The sequence below is a fragment of the Babylonia areolata genome, chromosome 25, assembly GCF_041734735.1.
Source record: "Babylonia areolata isolate BAREFJ2019XMU chromosome 25, ASM4173473v1, whole genome shotgun sequence".
NCBI lineage: Eukaryota > Metazoa > Mollusca > Gastropoda > Neogastropoda > Buccinidae > Babylonia > Babylonia areolata.
The window spans coordinates 746,684-765,068 of NC_134900.1; the positions used below are offsets into that span (position 1 = coordinate 746,684).

The 18,385-nt window shown below is 40.2% G+C and overlaps 2 protein-coding genes across 2 annotated transcripts; one reads left to right on the forward strand and one right to left on the reverse strand.

The window, feature by feature from the left end:
- Positions 1-1,786: 1,786 nt before the first annotated feature.
- Positions 1,787-6,062, reverse strand: LOC143299478 (small ribosomal subunit protein uS12). The gene is made up of 4 exons (XM_076612709.1): positions 5,905-6,062; positions 3,819-3,978; positions 2,639-2,759; positions 1,787-1,977 (listed from the first exon to the last, which is right to left on the reverse strand). Exons 1-4 carry the CDS (start codon positions 5,906-5,908, stop codon positions 1,831-1,833), a joined length of 432 nt encoding a protein of 143 aa, XP_076468824.1. The 5' UTR covers positions 5,909-6,062; the 3' UTR covers positions 1,787-1,830.
- Positions 6,063-6,207: 145 nt separating this feature from the next.
- Positions 6,208-17,505, forward strand: LOC143299484 (V-type proton ATPase subunit S1-like). Its single transcript, XM_076612718.1, has 9 exons — positions 6,208-6,350; positions 7,482-7,608; positions 8,228-8,305; positions 9,890-10,109; positions 10,740-10,825; positions 12,205-12,467; positions 13,488-13,550; positions 14,584-14,806; positions 15,841-17,505. Exons 1-9 carry the CDS (start codon positions 6,262-6,264, stop codon positions 16,048-16,050), a joined length of 1,359 nt encoding a protein of 452 aa, XP_076468833.1. The 5' UTR covers positions 6,208-6,261; the 3' UTR covers positions 16,051-17,505.
- Positions 17,506-18,385: the final 880 nt, after the last annotated feature.

Sequence of the window (18,385 nt, forward strand, 5' to 3'; positions counted from 1 at the left end):
ACTAAACCTCGAGTGGTGGTGGTCCACACACTTGTCATGAATGAGACGATAAACTGATGTGTGTGCAGTATGCTCAAAGTTCACATAAAAATGCATATAGAAAAACGTGGCAAAAAGGCTGTCCCTGGCAAAATTCTACAGAAAAATGCACTTAGTGACATAAAGAAATAATGCTTGGAGAGTGAAAAAAAAAAAAAAAAAGAAAAAAGTGGTGCTGCACTATGGAGACATGCTGTCCAGGGGAGAGAAGCCCAAATTTCACTGGGAAATCTGTTGTGACACAAGAAATGCTAGTATTCCTCTTCTTCTCCCCCTCTTTTCCATTACACAACCGACTAATTTGTGTCAGCTGGTTCATGGTGGCCTTTCTCTGCGTTTCCATCATCCACCAAACACTGATATGGATTGCAGGATTTTTAACGTGCATATCTGATATACTATACAAAGACAACTGGCGAAGTTGTGATAGGTCTGCATGTCATTTGAACTCATCCAGGAGATCCAGCAAAATTTTTTTACCTACCAGCCACTGATAGTCAAACCCAAGAACTTCAGTTTAATAGAGCTTTAACCACACGCACATGCAAACGCATGCATTTTCATAGCTTGGCATATAAATACAAATGCATATATCTTCACAACGCATTTCACTCCTCGGGTCATAAATAAGTTTGATGTGGACACATTCATGTGTAAAACGTGCATGATATGGACACATTCATGTGTAAAACTCGCATGAAGATGGGCGGAAAAGGAACTGGGATACAGTTGCATGGAAAATGTAAAAGGGCAGACAAAGGATTACACAGGCACATCTTCTGATCATACAAAACTTGGTGACGGGAGACTGAAACATTGCTTCAGGTTCAGCAACAAGGAGGCATCAAATTGAGGTATAATCTATATATTTATATTATAACACCACACAGACCCAACATGCTGTTCAAACCTTGAAAGCTTACAACTGGTAAATGAAAGTTGAATAGCATGGGATGGGGGAAGCGGTGCTAACCTCCCTTTCTCTTAACAATCACGCGCACAAAAAAATGTGTATACTCCCTTGTCGCAAGACATTTATCTGTGGAATATGGATACTCTCCCTTAGAGTCCAACGCAAGTGGTCAGGCTGTTTATCAATGGAAGTGGGTTTTCTTTTTCAAACCTCTATGCCATGGTTTCCATTATGTAAGACTGGTACATGATGCACATGGGAACCTAGCTGGGTTGGTTTTTGTTTTCAGTCATCTAAAAGACTAGCGCCCACGCCACTGAAGGTCTGAACTTAATTGAACATTGCATGAAACCTGGTGACCCTTGCTTACTAGCAACCACACAGAGGAAGGTGGCAGAATTGTTCAGACAGTCAGCTGCCAATACAGTGAGTCGGTGTGGGTGTGGGTTCGAATCCTGCTCTCGCCCTTTCTCCCAAGTTTGGAAAATCAAACCGAGCTACAAGTCATTTGGTCGAGACAATAAACTGAGGTCCTGTGTGCAGCATGCACTTGGCACACTGAAAAAGAACCCATGGCAATGAGAGAATTGTCCTCTGGTACACAATTCTATAGTATAAGCATGCTCTCAAGGGCTAAGTGCATTGGGTTATGCTGCTGGAAAGGCATCTGCAAAGCAGATGGAGTGTAGCATATATGGATTTGTCTGAACACAACGCCTCCTCCTTGAGAAACTGAAATACTACCAACCTGTCAAGTACGGGTCTCTCTCTCTCGCACACACAGAACGGCCTCAAAAACGCAATCCTTCAAGACACAATTTCCAGACCAGAGCATCACTTTGTCAGTTTTAATGAGCTAACAGGCTGAAATTGAAATTTTATGATCGGGGACGTTCCTTCTTGCCCTTGAAGAGAGCCCACAGGGACACGTTGGCCACCTTGACAATCTTGAAGCGGACGCCGGGGATGTCTCCCACAGCATGACCCTTACGACCGAATCCAGCCACCAGAACCTCGTCGTTTTCCTGGAAACACGTTGGTGTTAAATGACTGCTCACCACATGTACACCCACTTGCGCCCTGCGCCCTCGTTCACAATAATGTACAGTATTTATGTATTTGAAAAAAAATCTTCAGAAGATACATCTCTTCTCCTCCTCCCCCCCAAAATAATACGGCTGCATTCATACTAAGTCCCAAGTTGCTGACAGTCAGCCTGACTTGGCGACTTCAATCAAAACTGATTGTCCACTACAGCACTCTCCAGACCGAAGAAACGAATATTGCAATTAACGCTTAAGTATCATCACAGCCATCTATCTCATCTTGTGCTTGTCACAAATCAAAAAGCTGTCCTGGGACGGCAGGTCGCCAGTGTGAACTCTTACGGCAGGCATATATGGCCAAAATATTTCATGATAATGTATTGAGTAAACTTAGTGTGTACACTGTCCCTATGACAATGTATTGAGCATAAACATCGGTGTGTACACTGTCCCTATAACAATGTATTGAGCATAAACATAGTATGTACACTGTCCCTATGACAATGTATTGAGCATAAACATAGTGTGTACACTGTCCCTATGACAATGTATTGAGTATAAACATAGTGTGTACACTATGACATGCATCCAGACTCATAAAAATGTAAAAGCAAATGAGGTAAAGGTCTCCTTGGCTCACCTCCACATAATTCAGACAACCGTCATTGGGCACGAATGCTGTGATTTTCTTTCCGTTCTTGATCAGCTGCACTCTCACACACTTGCGAATGGCAGAGTTGGGCTGCTTGGCCTCAACACCTCTGAAAACAAAATTAGCATTAGGACAAAACTGTCAAAACTGCGTTTGTGTACATATATATTGTTCATAAAATATGTGCACACATCATGACATACACCTTGCATTTGTGTGTATATGAGCACAAGAATACAAATCATATATAATTGATTGTGTGTGCGTCTCTGTGTGGTTGTGTACATGGTGTCAGTGGGCCAGTGTGTGCATAAATTTGGTTACAAGTTTCAGTCAGGATCACAGACTTTTGCAAGTACAACTGACAAAACAAAACGTGAGTTTTACTCTTTATTTTCAATTTGATTTTTTTTTTCCCCACAAAATTTAAAAACACAAAAAGTAAAATACAAAAACGAAATGCAAAAAGAGGCAAGGCAATCGAGACTAGTGTGTGAAATTATCACACAGATTTAGAAAAGACAACTATGAGTGTGAAACTTATCTTGCAGCAAAACAGTCATGACCTTGAAAGGAAAGGTCTTCATATCCACCATTCTGTAATTAGCCAACATTAAACTTTATCACTGACACCCAAACACAGCATAAACACACACACAAGACAGTAATAACACAATCACTTTTTACATACATAGGCTTACTCTGTTTACACATGCGAGTCCATACTTTAAGTGGAGTGATGGCCTAGAGGTAACGCGTCCGCCTTGGAAGCGAGAGAATCTGAGCGCGCTGGTTCGAATCACTACTCAGCCGCCGATATTTTCTCCCCCTCCACTAGACCTTGAGTGGTGGTCTGGACAGTAGTCATTCGGATGAGATGATAAACCAAGATCATGTGTGCAGCATGCACTTAGCGCACATAAAAGAACCCTCGGCAACAAAATGGTTGTTCCTAGCAAAATTATGTAGAAAAATCTACTTCAACAGGAAAAACAAATAAAACTGCACGCAGGAAAAAATACAAAAAAATGGGTGGCGCTGTAGTGTAGCGATGCACTCTCCCTGGGGAGAGCAGCCCGAATTTCACACAGAGAAATCTGTTGTGATAAAAAGAATAATACTAATGTACAAATACAAAATACAAAAATTACACACTTGAAAAACTTACACTTTTTCCAAGACAATTCCCTTGGCGTGGGAGGAGCCCTGGAAAGGGTTAGCCTTCCAGCGAGTTCCCAAGTGAGCTTTCTTGTAGTCCTTGTCATGCCACTTCTGATCACGACGACGATCTTTCAGCTTACGCGCTGTCCGCAATCCCATAGGCTTGCCTGTGAAACAAAAGGGCGGCAAGGGATAAATAACAGTGATTAACTTAAAGCCCTGTGGCAATCATGGAATCAGTTGTTTACTTAGTCTTATCAGTTTCATTTACAGTTGTAATGTAGTTAACTTCACTGAGAGCAGATTGACCATATACACTACACCACATCTGCTAAGCTTTGAGGAAAAAATGACAATGGGGAAGGGGCAATTAAAGTATCACAGCACATTCATAATTGTTTTTCTTTTCTCTTTCTCCAAACATGCTGGGGAATTTTGTATTCCAGAACCCACAAAACTGATGTGGATTGTATAATCTTTAATTTGATCTTCTGCATGTGTACACACACAGATGGTGTTCAGGCACTTGTATTTGCGGCAGATCTGCACATCTGTTGTCCTGACTGGAAAACTTCCCAACATTAGCCCATCAGATGTTGTCAGGATCAAATACAACAGCATAAAATTGAAAGTCCTGTGCTGCAAAATATATCTTGGCTTTCACGATTTTTCTTTCTTTTTATAATTTTTCAAGAAGTCAGATACTAAGACAGGAAAAATTACATTCACTCATTTAGTGATTTTCTGAAAAATCAAATAAAATTATTATGTTGCCCAGCTAACCACATGTCTTTTTATCAGTGAGAACTTCAAAAGACCAATCAGTCCAAATGCTGCTGGGATTCCAACCTGAGGGGGGTCGGGAAGGGGGGGGGGGGGGGGAGCCAGAGTGGGGGGGGGGGGGGGGCAGTGATGAATGAATAGTCTACTGCTTGGACATCCTCCGGAGGAAGATGCCCAGGGTTGGGGACTGGACTGTTTCAGTGGGGAGATTCTTCCAGTAGTGGATTGTTCTTGGGAAGGTGTTCCGTATGGCTGGGGATGCGTTGAAACATCTGACTGTGTTGGCTTCTTCTGCCGCTTGGGGGCAGAGGTCTGAGGGCTGTGCATTTCATGCATGCTTCACCATGCTTTATTTTATATAGCATGGAAAGCCTGGCAATGCATCGGCACTCCTCAAGTGAAGGCCACTGGAGCTGGTGGAGCATGTTACTCACACTAGAGGTATTCCTGTGTTGGTTTAAGACAAACCTGGCTGCTTTTCACTGGACTTTTTTGATCAACTGGCTGAACTAGGGCCTTGTATGCCAGCTCCTTGGTCGTCTTGGAGCACACCTTCAGGTTTCGCCTCAGGAAGCCCAGGATTCTGTTGGCTTTCGCACAGGTATTGTCAATATGCTTGTCCCAGGAAAGGTCGGTCTGCAGTGTGACTCCGAGGTACTTAGAAGAGGGAACTCGCTGGAGGGTGTGACCGTGGAGAGAGTAGGTGGTACTGGCATTCATGGGCTTCCTGCTACGGGTTATGGGCAGCTGGCTGCACTTACCACTTATCAGGGTGAAATGCCATGTCCCACTCTCTCTGCCCTTACTTGTTCTTAACGATGTGCAAACTTGTATGGGGGCAAAATAAAATAAATAAAAACACTCTATTTGAAAAAAAAGAAAAGAAAAGGTCATGAACAGATCATTAAACCCTTTATAGCATACCCAGTATAGCCATACAATGATACATCATTACATGTACTGATTCTCTTTTCTAAAGAAAATAGTATACACAAAAAGGGACCTGTCTCTTTCCAGTACAGGTCATTCACGTATGCTTAAAACTACATGAGCATCAGAATAATATTTCAATTCAAAGCAAAAAACTGAACGAAGATGAAAATACCGACATTGAGGTCCCCCGGTATGAACCGCTGTGCCCAACTTTCTTATTTGAACAAAGATTTAATCAGGCATTTTAAGGATTCGTTTGGCAAATCATAACTGTCATCATTTAGATGCGAATCCTAAATTCTCCAGATTGTACATTTATCATTTTACTAAACCAGCAAAAACTGAATAACAGAAAAAGCGAAACGTTTCAAACTCACCCATGATGGAATGAGGATGTCTTGTCCACGTGAGAGACCCAGAAGAAAAGAGGCGGAAGTAGTACAGTCGTCTTTTTGGACAAATCCCTACAATTAGAGATTGATCGAACTTCGACTACTTGATTTACTTTGTTATCGGCATTATTTCTTTGCCTAGCTGAACAAACTTAATGTTACTTCGCCATTTTATTAATTTTTGATGTCTATTACTTTATTTAGGGTTGTTTTTTTTAAGTTTTGTTTGGTATGTGTTTTAAGTCTCATACGGAAAGTTCCGAAAGTTGTCGAGGATAGTTTGTCGACGACGTGACGCACTGACTTCACCAGAAGCAATTCACTATTTATCATAAGAGCAAGATGGCCGTGACTCTCTGTATGCTGGTGTTGGTGGCTGTTTCAGCCGCATTTGCAAGTGATGTGCCTGTCTTAATGTGGTCTCCAGAGAGGTAATTAGACGTTCTTTATGTAACATTTTCGCCATACACTTATACATTTGTTTAGGACCAGAATGATTCGGGTTATGTTTCGCCCCGACTTGCCCGCATGGGTACCCTGGACTTGTGCCCGAGCATGAGTGCAGAAAACTGTATTCTTGACATTTTCATTTTCAAGGAGGCGACATGCAATTGTGACACAGACAAGCTGGTAGTAACCTTACATCAAGAATGAACTAATTTTTTTTTTCTTCACTTGGTAACTGTGTCATTGTGTGTGTCAATAACTGTTAACATTGTCCTGGGCAGTCATATGACTTCCACGAGATCAGTGCGTTTTGTTTTATTTTTAAGCTTATTGTACTATTGATTATCGGTATTTTTTATTGGACAATTTTTTATTTGATTGTTTTTTGAAGACAATTTTAATAATTTTGATGATAGATTACACCGATTAGCCATAATTATGAATTTGATATTATTGCTCTTGTCTCAATGAAATTAAGTGAAAATGCTTCTAAACATGAAAATTATTTGACATTCAACAAAGTCATTTATATTCAAAGAGGAGTTTTTCAAAACAAAAGCAAAATAAAAAGGGGTGTTGCGGTATGTGGTGTTCACTCACCCTCCTTACACAACCATCAACTACTTGGTGTTGAATCTGTCATGGTTGATGCATGATGGGTGTTTTCATGTTTCCGTAACCCACTGAACACTGACATGGATAACACTTCAACAGAATCTTTAATGTGCATATTTGATCTTACACATGTATATCCACAGAAGGGGGTTCAGACACCAGTGTGCCTGCATTATATGTTGATTTAGGAGATTGGTCAAATCTCCACCCTGAAGCCGCCAGGTGCACTGAAACCAGGGACTGAACCCAGAAAACTTGGGTGAGAATCAAACACTAACCATTTAGCCACCGCGCCCATCAAAACAAAATATATAAATCTACACTGAGCTGATTCATTTACTCTAACTCTGAATGATACTCATACTGACATTTAACTGTAGCTAAAGGTATGTGTGCGTGTATGCCTTCACTACTTTTTTTTTTTTTTTTTCGTTTTCGTTGTCTGTTTCAGTTTACTATAAAATAAATAAATAATCATTGCCACTTTTTAAATGTTGCAGACCACTGAGTGACTTGCCCCAGGTTCCAGCATTTGACCAAATTTCACAGGACACTTTCCAGTCCAAATATCTGTCCCGTCTCCTTGGCAAAGAGTCCAGTGTCATTGTTGCCTTCCTGCAAGACAAGGTAAACCATCCTTATCCATGCTACCATGCATTGTCTGGGAGCTGCTGCTTATCTGTTGTAATGTTCTCTCTGACTGGGGATGACGTGCAGGATGGGTCCACTGCTCATGGTACAGACACACTGATCATCAATACTCACAATAATAATATATTGTACTTTTCTGGTGCAAACTCCCCATAGATGGGTTCTAAGTGCCTCACATGAAACAGTACATTAATATAACATTAACAGTGCATTTTACCACACAAGAGCACATGGAGACATCAAAGTGAAAAACAAAATCTGTATCCACCAAACCAGTACTACAAATTGCAGATATATAGGTGTCTTGTGTTGGGTGTTTTCAGTTCGTGTGCAGCAACTGACCAGCAGAAGAAATGCAGAACTGTAATAGAAGCACTGTCACGATGGTTGTAACAGTTTTCACCATTTTTGTTTATTAACCTTTTTCTTTCTTTTTTTTTTTTTTTTTACTGCAGTGGTCTGATGTAGTGCTGGTCCAGGGGAGTTGTTCTTATAGCAGACATTGATACAGCTGTGGGGCAGAACTAGTTTAAATTGATGAATCTGATATAAATTGTATGTCTGTGTTGTAATGCTGTCAACCATCTGCTTTCAGCTGACCATCAATGACATTTCCAAATATGCGGATGTGTACAACCCAACCAGCGATGGGGGTGCCTTCAAGAATGTTAAGGTTTGTGAGAGATGCAACATTCCCTCTTCAGTGTGCTTGTGTATGTGTATGTGTGATGATCTGTGATGAATGCACTTTTTGCATGTTATATTCCATTTGCCTTCTTTTGATCAATGTGATAAGTTATAATGATATGGTTTTGTTTTTTTTATTTGTGTGTTTTAATTTGTGAGGCCACAGTAATTTGTCATGTGAGACAATAAAGTACACTTGAAATTTGTTTTAACTCACTCCATGCCAAGAGTTTTTGCCCTTGCCAATCCCTGAAAACCCAGGGTTTGTATAGGATTGGGAAAAAATTGTAAAAAAACCAAATAAACACCCAGACAATTGATATTTAGTATATGTATGCAAGGAATGTTGTTCCATATGTGTGCAAAAAATCAAAGTATTTACTCACTATCTTGATGTTGATCGCGGTATCCATATTTAGTGTATTTTTTAGCATTTTTGCACCCATCAGAAAGGTACACCAACATGTTTCACATCACATTCTAACACTATTTGAGGAACTGAAGACCTAGTGCATGCAATGAAGTATGAACAGGTGGTGAAGAAAGTTGAAATTCACACATACAAAAAAATATATTGTCTCTACATAATGAAAATCAAAGAACAAAGAAAAAACTCAACCGGCTGGGTGTTGACTGGCCAGTCAGCTGACAAACCTGGTATGCCAGTGAAGGGATGTGCAAGAGGGAAAAAGGAAAAATTGTCAGTCCAATCACTGGTGAAAACACTTGCAAAATCGTCCATTTTCTCAGTGGTTTCGTCGTCTTTGTCTGTCTCATCTGCTGGCACATGTCCCTCACTTTCCTCTCCATTGTAAACACTCTCTTCAGCAGCCGAATCTGTTTCTAGTTCATCGGGATCTGGTTCAAATTAACTGTCCGAAGAATCAACATTATCTCCTTCGACATCAGAGCCTTCAGTTTGGATCATTTCCAAAGCATCTTCGACGTTGAGTAACATTTCACCTCTCCGACCGTGTCGAACACTTCGCCGTGACGCCATCTTCTCAAACAACTTACAAAGCTGACAGGGGGCACGCTTTGTTATCAACTGCGGTTGAGCTTATCGCGACACACACGCAGCGTGTGTGAATGAAAAGCTGACCAGAGGTGACGTAAGATATCACATCTGCTTTTGATTTTCGCATCCGACGCGTCACTCTGACAGCACAACTTTTTAAAATCCAAGTCCGCATATGCGGACATTGGCATCCAACGCTTTCTCCGACGATGTCCGCATATGCGGACAATGGCAGCGAGTGAGTTAAACCATGCACTGATGCAGATTCTAAGACAGTTTGCATGTGTGATTAACATGTTTTTTAAGGAAAGCATACATACACTCAAAATGTCACCTTACCAGTAAAGCACACACACGCACACACACACACAAACTGCTAAAGATGAACACAAATTTGTAGGTCTATTTTTGAACCATGCATGTGTAGATGTAAGTATGTTTTTTGTTAGAAACTACCACCTTCCTTCTCTCTGTAGATTGTGAACAGTCAAAAAAGAACCACCCTCCTCCATCACCCCACCCTCACTCCCTTCACAACTTTGTGTCCTGCAGGGTCTTCTGGATGAGCACTTTTCCTTGGAGTTGCCGCGGGTAGGGGGTTCGTACCTGGCTCTGGATGCTCTTCGCCGCGACTTCCCTGGAGCCGTCCACGATGTGGCGTCGGCCTCCGACCTTTCTGGCCTTGACCTGGGCAAGGGAAATCACCTGGTGGTTGTACGGCTGTTGCCCATTGCAGGTTCAGAGAATGCAGAGGGTGCTATTTCTTCCAACGGTGAGCACAAAACGCTCGCTACTGTCTTTGAAGTTTTAAAAGTTTTATTTTCAATGTCTTTGCAAAAAAAAACCCTATTTTTTTGGTTTTATTACACGTGTATTTCCCAGACTCTTGTGTAGACATTAGCAGTGGTCTGGGTCTTGTCCTATGCAAAGTACTGGTCTGTCAAGGTGGTTTTACAACCACAGTAAAAAAAAAATATAATAAAAATGAAATGCAGATTGGAAATGTAAATTCTGTGATTCTCTGGCACAAAGGTGTTGCACCATTCTCTGATCAAACCAGTGATTTTAGTTGTTCAATTACCAGTTTCATCATAATATATTTTGTATTATAATAGAAATAATCAAATGCTTGTATGCATATACTCTTGTTCACATTCAGTGTTGTGATCTTGATTAGGCTGATTGCTTAAGCATTAGTTTGGTGGTGGTGTTATGGTGGTGGTGGTGTTTATATTATTTTTTCTTTTGATTAGATATTTCTTTCCACTTTATAATCTCATTTAATGTATTTTGTGCTATTAAATGCACACACACACATGCAGAACTCCCCTGCTGAATTAGGTTATATCTTTATGTATGTGAGCGCTCATGGTTGAAGTTAACCAAACTTGACTGTGTGCAGATGATGTGATCGGGGAAGTGTCGAGGCAGCTGCAGAAGATGAATGTGAAATACACTGCTCTCTACACAGCGGAAACCTCACAGGAGGTCAGTCTAGATGTTGGTCCCTGATAAACACCCACGTCAAGTTGGGACAGAACAGATAAAAAGGAGAGAAACCAGTGGAGGGGAGCATTGGGAGGAAGGAAATGAAAGGGCAAAATCAGTTTGCTGAGTTTGTCATTTAGTGGAAACCTGGAAGTTAGAACTTAATTGGAGGAGAAAGAGGGAGATTGTCATTTAGTGGAAACCTGGAAGTTAGAACTTAATTGGAGGAGAAAGAGGGAGTTTGTCATTTAGTGGAAACCTGGAAGTTAGAACTTAATAGGAGGAGAAAGAGGGAGTTTGTCATTTAGTGGAAACCTGGAAGATAGAACTTAATAGGAGGAGAAAGAGGGAGTTTGTCATTTAGTGGAAACCTGGAAGTTAGAACTTAATAGGAGGAGAAAGAGGGAGTTTGTCATTTAGTGGAAACCTGGAAGTTAGAACTTAATAGCAGGAGAAAGAGGGAGATTGTCATTTAGTGGAAACCTGGAAGTTAGAACTTAATTGGAGGAGAAAGAGGGAGATTGTCATTAAGTGGAAACCTGGAAGTTAGAACTTAATTGGAGGAGAAAGAGGGAGTTTGTCATTTAGTGGAAACCTGGAAGTTAGAACTTAATTGGAGGAGAAAGAGGGAGTTTGTCATTTAGTGGAAACCTGGAAGTTAGAACTTAATTGGAGGAGAAAGAGGGAGATTGTCATTTAGTGGAAACCTGGAAGTTAGAACTTAATTGGAGGAGAAAGAGGGAGATTGTCATTTAGTGGAAACCTGGAAGTTAGAACTTAATAAAAGGAGAAAGAGGGAGGCATCTAAAAAAGATTAAAATAAGTTCTCCTAAATAAGTGATGATTTATGAGCATTGCATTTTTAAACACTGTTGAACTGTCTATATGTATGCCTGGCACTCCTTAAATGCTGAAGAAAAAGGACAGAAAAATAATGATAATAAAATGAAATAGGATAATAATAATAATTAATTTTTTAAGTGTAAAAGAAATAAAATAAAGAATGAGATAATTACAGACGATATTAATTACTCTGGCAATGATACTGCATTTTTTGTGTGTCAGTATTAACAGATTATCACATAATGATAGATCACCTAGAAATACAGTTTCTAGGCTTACTGAACTGCCATACTGCCCATGATGTATGTTAAGAACAAAGAGAGAATTAGTTTTTGTTCTGTTTGTTTGTCTGATTTTAATAATCTTTTTTCCACGTTATAACTGAAATACTGAAGACAATGGCATGAAGTGGAAGAAGATAGACTTGAGAAACTTATTCTTCTAGTACTGTACAGGCTGCTACAGTAAGTTAGTGGAAAGGAAGAAGATGAAAAGTAATTGAAACATTGCCCCTATTTTTACCTATGGGTTAACAGAGGCAGAAGCGCGAGACTCACCAAACCCGGCAGCTTATGGAAAAGCCAGAGGATGCCAGCAAGGACGGCATCTTTTTCAACGTGACATCCTTGAACAACACGGTGTATGCGTACCTGACGTCCTTTAGTGCGTGCATAGTGCCAGGCTTCAACAGCGACAACCAGCCCACCAGTTGTCAGGTCCAGTTCAAACTGCTTGCCAACGACACCCAGCTGGAAGAGTCGGAAATGGTCCTGCAAGTGGGGCCCAACAGGACTCTCAGGTTGGTGCTTTGGTATTTTTATCCACTTTTTCATGCCTGAAAATGGAGTATGGCTGCCTACATGGCTGGGTAAAAACAGTCATACACGGAAAAGCCCACTCTTGTGAATGTGGGAGTTGCAGCCCACGTACAAAGAAGAAGAAGATCCACTTATTCACTTATCAGTGTTTACACACCCTCCAGGAATCTCCGCTCTTCCTCTGACTGTTACCTTTTGAAACTTCCTCGTGTCAATACAAGAACCTATGGTGAACGTTCTTTCTTCTTTGCTGCTCTTCACATCTGGAACAACCTTCCTCATCATATCCATACATCTGATTCTATTTCTGCTTTTCGCTCATCACTAAAAACTCATCTTTTTAAAACCTATCTATAGGCACTCTCAGCTGTTCTCCAACACTACCCATGTCAGCTCACTTTGGATATATGTATGAGGAGTGGGAAAGGGAGTATGTGTGGGGGCTGGGGGTGGGGGGTGGATGGGTTTTGAGAAAGAGTGGTCATGAATTATTTATGTAATTTGTAAAAAAAAAAAAATTTTTAAATGTCTTACATGTAAAGTGCCTTGAGCTCTTAGTGAGAAAGAGTGCTATATAAATGCACAGTATTATTATTATTATTATTATAAATGAAAAAAAGAAATCTGGCAGCCAACTTGATTAATTTTCCATTCTGTTATTGTATCACAGTATGTTAGTCATGTATGACTAAGACAATCAAAGCAGCAGAGGAGACAACTAGCCCTTCAGGCTGAAGCACTAAGGGCTAGTACAATCTGGCCCCCTACTTCAACAATCATAGCCCTTTACAAAAGACATAGCTGTAACTGAATTCCCACTGCAGAGAAGGATCCGCTGATCACACAGCTCTCACTTTGGTGTTGTTCCAACTGTTGGCTAATGTTTATCTCTGATATAAGCCAAGCGATATTACATCTCTCAGTGTTATCAGGACATTGCTTCATGTGCTGTCCACTTCTCTGCAGCTTGCTGTTTCACATGTGGGTTTGATTGTTTCCAGCGTCACGCTCTCAATTAAGGACATCAAGGTCAACGGAACAGATACCTACAGTGTGGACTTGGAGTAAGTGCAGTGCAGGATTGTGAGTGAGAGGGTGGTGGTGGTGGTGTTGGTATTTTTTTGGTTTTTTATTGTTGTTGTTGTTGTTGTTTTGGGAGGGCTGTTGATGGCTTTACTAACACTATTTTGTTTATCATTCACATTTTCTCGGCAGATGCAAGTTACTTTGGAGCAAATCTTGGCAGGGTGGTAGATGTTTATGAATTGCTAATTTGCCATCACCTTTAAAAGCAGACATACAAAAAAGATAATTGTTTCCACAAGGTATACATAAAATAAATAAGAAAAAAGAATGCTTAGTAATGTATAATCTTTTAGAATAAAGCATTCTCCAACAGGTAACAGCAAGGATGTCAAGGATTTACCCTCAGTTGATGTCACTGTTATCTATATACACCGCAAGGAGTTTATTGGAGACAGTCATTTTGTGTGTGTGTGTGTGTGCACGGTTCATTTTGGTGCCTGGTAAATAGTTAGGGGTTTTTTTTTGTTGTTTCTTTTCTTTTTTTTTTGTTCTAGATTTTTTTGTATGTGTGTGTCTTTCTTTCTTTCTTTCCATTACACAACCAACATCCACTTGCCAATGACTATCGTGTTTTCATGCATGCTGGTTATTTTCGTGTCTCCATAACCCACCGAACACTGACATGGGTTACAGGATCTTTAACGTGCATATTTGATCTTCTGCGTGCGTATACACACGACGTTGGTTCAGGCACTAGCAGGTCTGCACATATGTTGACCTGGGAGATCGGAAAAATCTCCACCCTTTACCCACCAAGCGCCGTTAAGGTGATTTGAACCCGGGACCCTCAGATTGAAAGTCCAACGCTTAAACCACTAGGCTATATGTGTATCATTGTATCTGTGCATGGTTCATTTTGATGGCTTGTTAAGTAGTAGTGTATCATGTAGGTGGGGGGCGGGGGGTTATATTGCTTTTTGTGTGCACGGAGCATTTTGATGGCTTCTTACCTGGCACTAGTGTGTCAGTTTTTTCGTTAAGTGTTTAACCATCTTCCTCTGTCTGATCCAGGCTGCCGTTCGAGCACCAGTTTGACCGCTGGGAGATCAAGGAGGCGAAGCTGAGCATCAACTCCTCGGGAGCCGGTGAGATGGTGAAGGACGCAGTGATGGTGACACGGGGCTACGACTCAGTCATGTCCCTCTTGTACTCATTCCACTGCTCCTCCATGGAGTGGTACCCCAAAAACACCAGCGAGCCCATGGTCGCCACCATCATCCTCGGAGGATTCCAGGTCTGTAGCTGTCCTTCCTGGGGTTTTTTGTTGTTGTTTTTTTAACCTTGAAATTGGTGGTAACTGGTAATAGCCTTGAGATAGCCTCAGTGGTAGGTGAGGCGCTTGCTGTTTTTTACCCTTGACTTGGAAATTGATGTTAATGTGGTGATGGCCTGGAGATGGCCTTAGTGGTTGGCGAGGCTCTAACTTAGGTCTAAGCACCATGATTTGATTTGAACTCTTGAGCTGTAGAGTCTAGCTTTGGGTGATTGTGGATAGTCCGTGTTTTTTTCTTGACGATATCTTTGTCAGTGGTCATGCTGTTTCTTTTTATTCATCTATTTATCTATCTCTCTCTCTCTCTCTTTCTCTCTACATATATATATATATATATATATATATATATATATATATATATCAGGCTGTGGAACTCATAGTGGATCTGCTATTTTCAGTGAAAAAGCAGTTGATTTTAGAGGGGGAAAACATTTTTCAGAGGAAAAAACAAAACAAAACATAAAAAGCTCTTAAAAATCACCAATTGCCCGTGAACCCCACCAGGGGCCCGAGGCAGCCCCTTGACCCCGGCAGATTTTCAGAGGAAACTCTACTGGACAGTTCCCAGCCTGATTATATATATATATATGTGTGTGTGTGTGTGTGTGTGAATTGATATCTTTTTTATATTAGACTGAAGGCATGATGGAAAAGAAGCATTACACAGAAGACTTTGTATTCAGACTGCTGGAAAATGACAAATATTGTTATATGGCATTTTTGTCAGACTGATTTATTATTTCACTGACCAAGCAAGTTGCATGCTTCACCCACAATAACATTCTCTGGTCAGGCGTCTGCCAGTCAGATGTGGTGTACATATGGATATGTCCGAACGCGGTGAAGCTTCCTTTAGAAACTGGAACTGCAGATCAGTACTTGCCAGGTTACCTTTTTTTGCTGTGGTGGTCATTTTGTGTCTGGACTCTTGCCCATCTCACAGGTTTTTCAACATACTTGTGTCTTCATTTGGATTACAACCTTGTTCTTTACAGGTGCAGCCTTTCAACGTGCAAGGGGGCAAGTTCCTGCTGTCACAGGACTGTGTGGGCTGGTTCTCCACCGCCATCTGGATGGCTCTCTTCCCCACGGCCATCCACATTGCCATCCTCCTCTTCGGCATGTACATGATCATGTCCCTGTCCACCAATGACCGCTTTGATGACCCCAAGGGCAAGGCCCTCATCATCAACGCTGGCGAATAAAAAAAGAAAACTTGCAACCTTCTTGTGGCATGTCAGAAGTGTCCCTTGGCTAAACCTGCCCCCTGGTGATTTTGCGTGTGTGTGTGTGTGCATATCCCTCTGTTCCTCTTAAGGCTTCTAGCGTTTAGTATTTAGTATCTTTTTTTCTGGATGTGTTATACAGGTGCCCTGTTAACCCAGACCGTCGATTCATACTTGATTGTTCAGTGAACCCAAGTGTACTGATGTGATTATATTATTTTAGATAACTTCAGTGGCTGTGCTCAGAAAGTGTCATTTAGTGAAGACTAATACTGTTTGACACTTGAAACATTTCTGAAGTGTTTTGTTTGGCAGTGTTGAGGAAATCTTTGATAAGATTGAAAGACCTTTAATGCATTTTTATAGTTATTGCATCTGTGGTATGTTTGCCATTTAATGTGTTGTTGCCATCACCTGATAACTGCACTGAGATACTAGTGAAAATGAAGTGTATGGTGTCATATTCTACACCATTGTCAAACTGATGCGAACTTGGCCTATTTGTGTGCTCTGTTTTGCTGTATGTTTTGAACACACTGTGCACACACCATCATCAGTTTTTGTGAGTGTTTTGGAAGTGATGGTCAAGAATATGGATGGCTTTAGACTTTGATTTTCATCTTATAAAATTCAGGAAGCATATGCCTTTGATATTCAGGGTCTGTTTTGCAGATAAGGAAGCAAACTGAAATAATTCAAAGCCATTAAAGATGAAGAAAATTCCCAATAAACAATAAAATAAAAAAAGTGGTTCTTGAAAGGGGTCAAGGTTTTTCTTTGGGACACTTCTGTCATGTTGTGAAAGTGTTAGACACTGCTGTTTGGAACTAGTTCAATCGAAATTGATTTAGACGTTCCTTTTGAATCCAGTTTGATTGTGAACTGACATGAGATAGCAGAATAAAGAACTTGTGTCTAAAAATCTGCTTTGTTTGTTTTGTTGTCATGCAAACAAAATAGTTTTATTTCATTTACACTTTACGCATGCTTCAGTCATTATTTTTCAGCATGCAAACCATATTTTACAACAATCTATTCAGAAGCAAAATTTTCACTGATGATCTGTTCCAGTTTTCATCGCTTGAAAATTACTCACTCTGGAGTAATGATAATACTATTAGTTTTACTTGGAATGAAATTATTAATTGGGTAAGAATGAATTTTTAACGGTCTTCAGACTGAAGTTTGATTGAACAATTTCTTTTAGAAATGTTTTTTTTCATGCCACCAGACTTCCTTATATCAACTTGCATGGCTGCTGATGTGACATAATAAAACAAACAGCTTGTGCATTCTTGTATTGTAAGAGGCAAGTGTTCGCATTGTATTGTGTGCATGTTTTTTGGATACATTTTGATATGTTCCATTCCATTTTTCAGATTTACTTCTTTCTGTCAACTTCAGTCACGGATTATGCAGGAATTTACAGCTTAACTTAGAAAAAAAAGAAGAATGTTGTAGTTTGATATTGTGTGACTAACCATAGTTTAGATTTGTGGTTTGTGTCCTTTTAATTTTATACTGTTCCCCTTCCCCCTCACCCTCTTGGCTTTTTTCTTCCTTTTTTTTTTTTTTTAGAACCTTTTTCCTCTCATTTTAAAGTAGAGGTACAGAGCTGAATTGATAGGAGTAATAACATAATAAGTAAGCATCATGATTTTGGTTTATATCTGTATATGTATCATTGTAATAAATCCAGACGATTATTGTCAATGATCATCAACATTCCTCTTTGACTTTGGACTTTTGATTGAAAAGCTTTTTAGAATTATTAAAAAGTAGAATTGATTTTTGTTGCTTTGTGTGTTTGTGTGCATGTTTGTACATAAATTGATGAATTAATTGACAGTCTCCTTTAAAGTCTGTTATGGAAATTTCACCATTTACCAGTTCATCTCAGTTCTCTTCAGCCACGTCAGGGTGATGAGAGAAAATGAACAAGGCACTGTGATCACTTCAGAAGGAAGAGATAGACAGGAACACTTTGTTTTGTACAGTGTATTATATGAACATAACCCAGACAGACAGGAACACTTTGTTTTGTACAGTGCATTGTATGAACATAACCCAGATAGACACGAACACTTTGTTTTGTACAGTGCATTATATGAACATAACCCAGACAGACAGGAACACTTTGTTTTGTACAGTGCATTGTATGAACATAACCCAGACAGGAACACTTTGTTTTGTACAGTGCATTATATGAACATAACCCAGACAGACAGGAACACTTTTTGTACAGTGCATTATATGAACATAACCCAGATAGACACGAACACTTTGTTTTGTACAGTGCATTATATGAACATAA

What these genes read in the sequence shown, in the direction of transcription:
- LOC143299484 (XM_076612718.1), top strand. Translation starts at nt 6,262, where the DNA reads ATGGCCGTGACTCTCTGTATGCTGGTGTTGGTGGCTGTTTCAGCCGCA. An exon ending in GGGTGCTATTTCTTCCAACG is followed by an intron (nt 10,110 to 10,739) that starts GTGAGCACAAAA and finishes GACTGTGTGCAG; the next exon opens with ATGATGTGATCGGGGAAGTG. An exon ending in TCATCCTCGGAGGATTCCAG is followed by an intron (nt 14,807 to 15,840) that starts GTCTGTAGCTGT and finishes TGTTCTTTACAG; the next exon opens with GTGCAGCCTTTCAACGTGCA.
- LOC143299478 (XM_076612709.1), bottom strand. An exon ending in GGAATTGTCTTGGAAAAAGT is followed by an intron (nt 2,760 to 3,818) that starts GTAAGTTTTTCA and finishes TTTTGTTTTCAG; the next exon opens with AGGTGTTGAGGCCAAGCAGC. An exon ending in GTTGTCTGAATTATGTGGAG is followed by an intron (nt 1,978 to 2,638) that starts GTGAGCCAAGGA and finishes ACGTGTTTCCAG; the next exon opens with GAAAACGACGAGGTTCTGGT.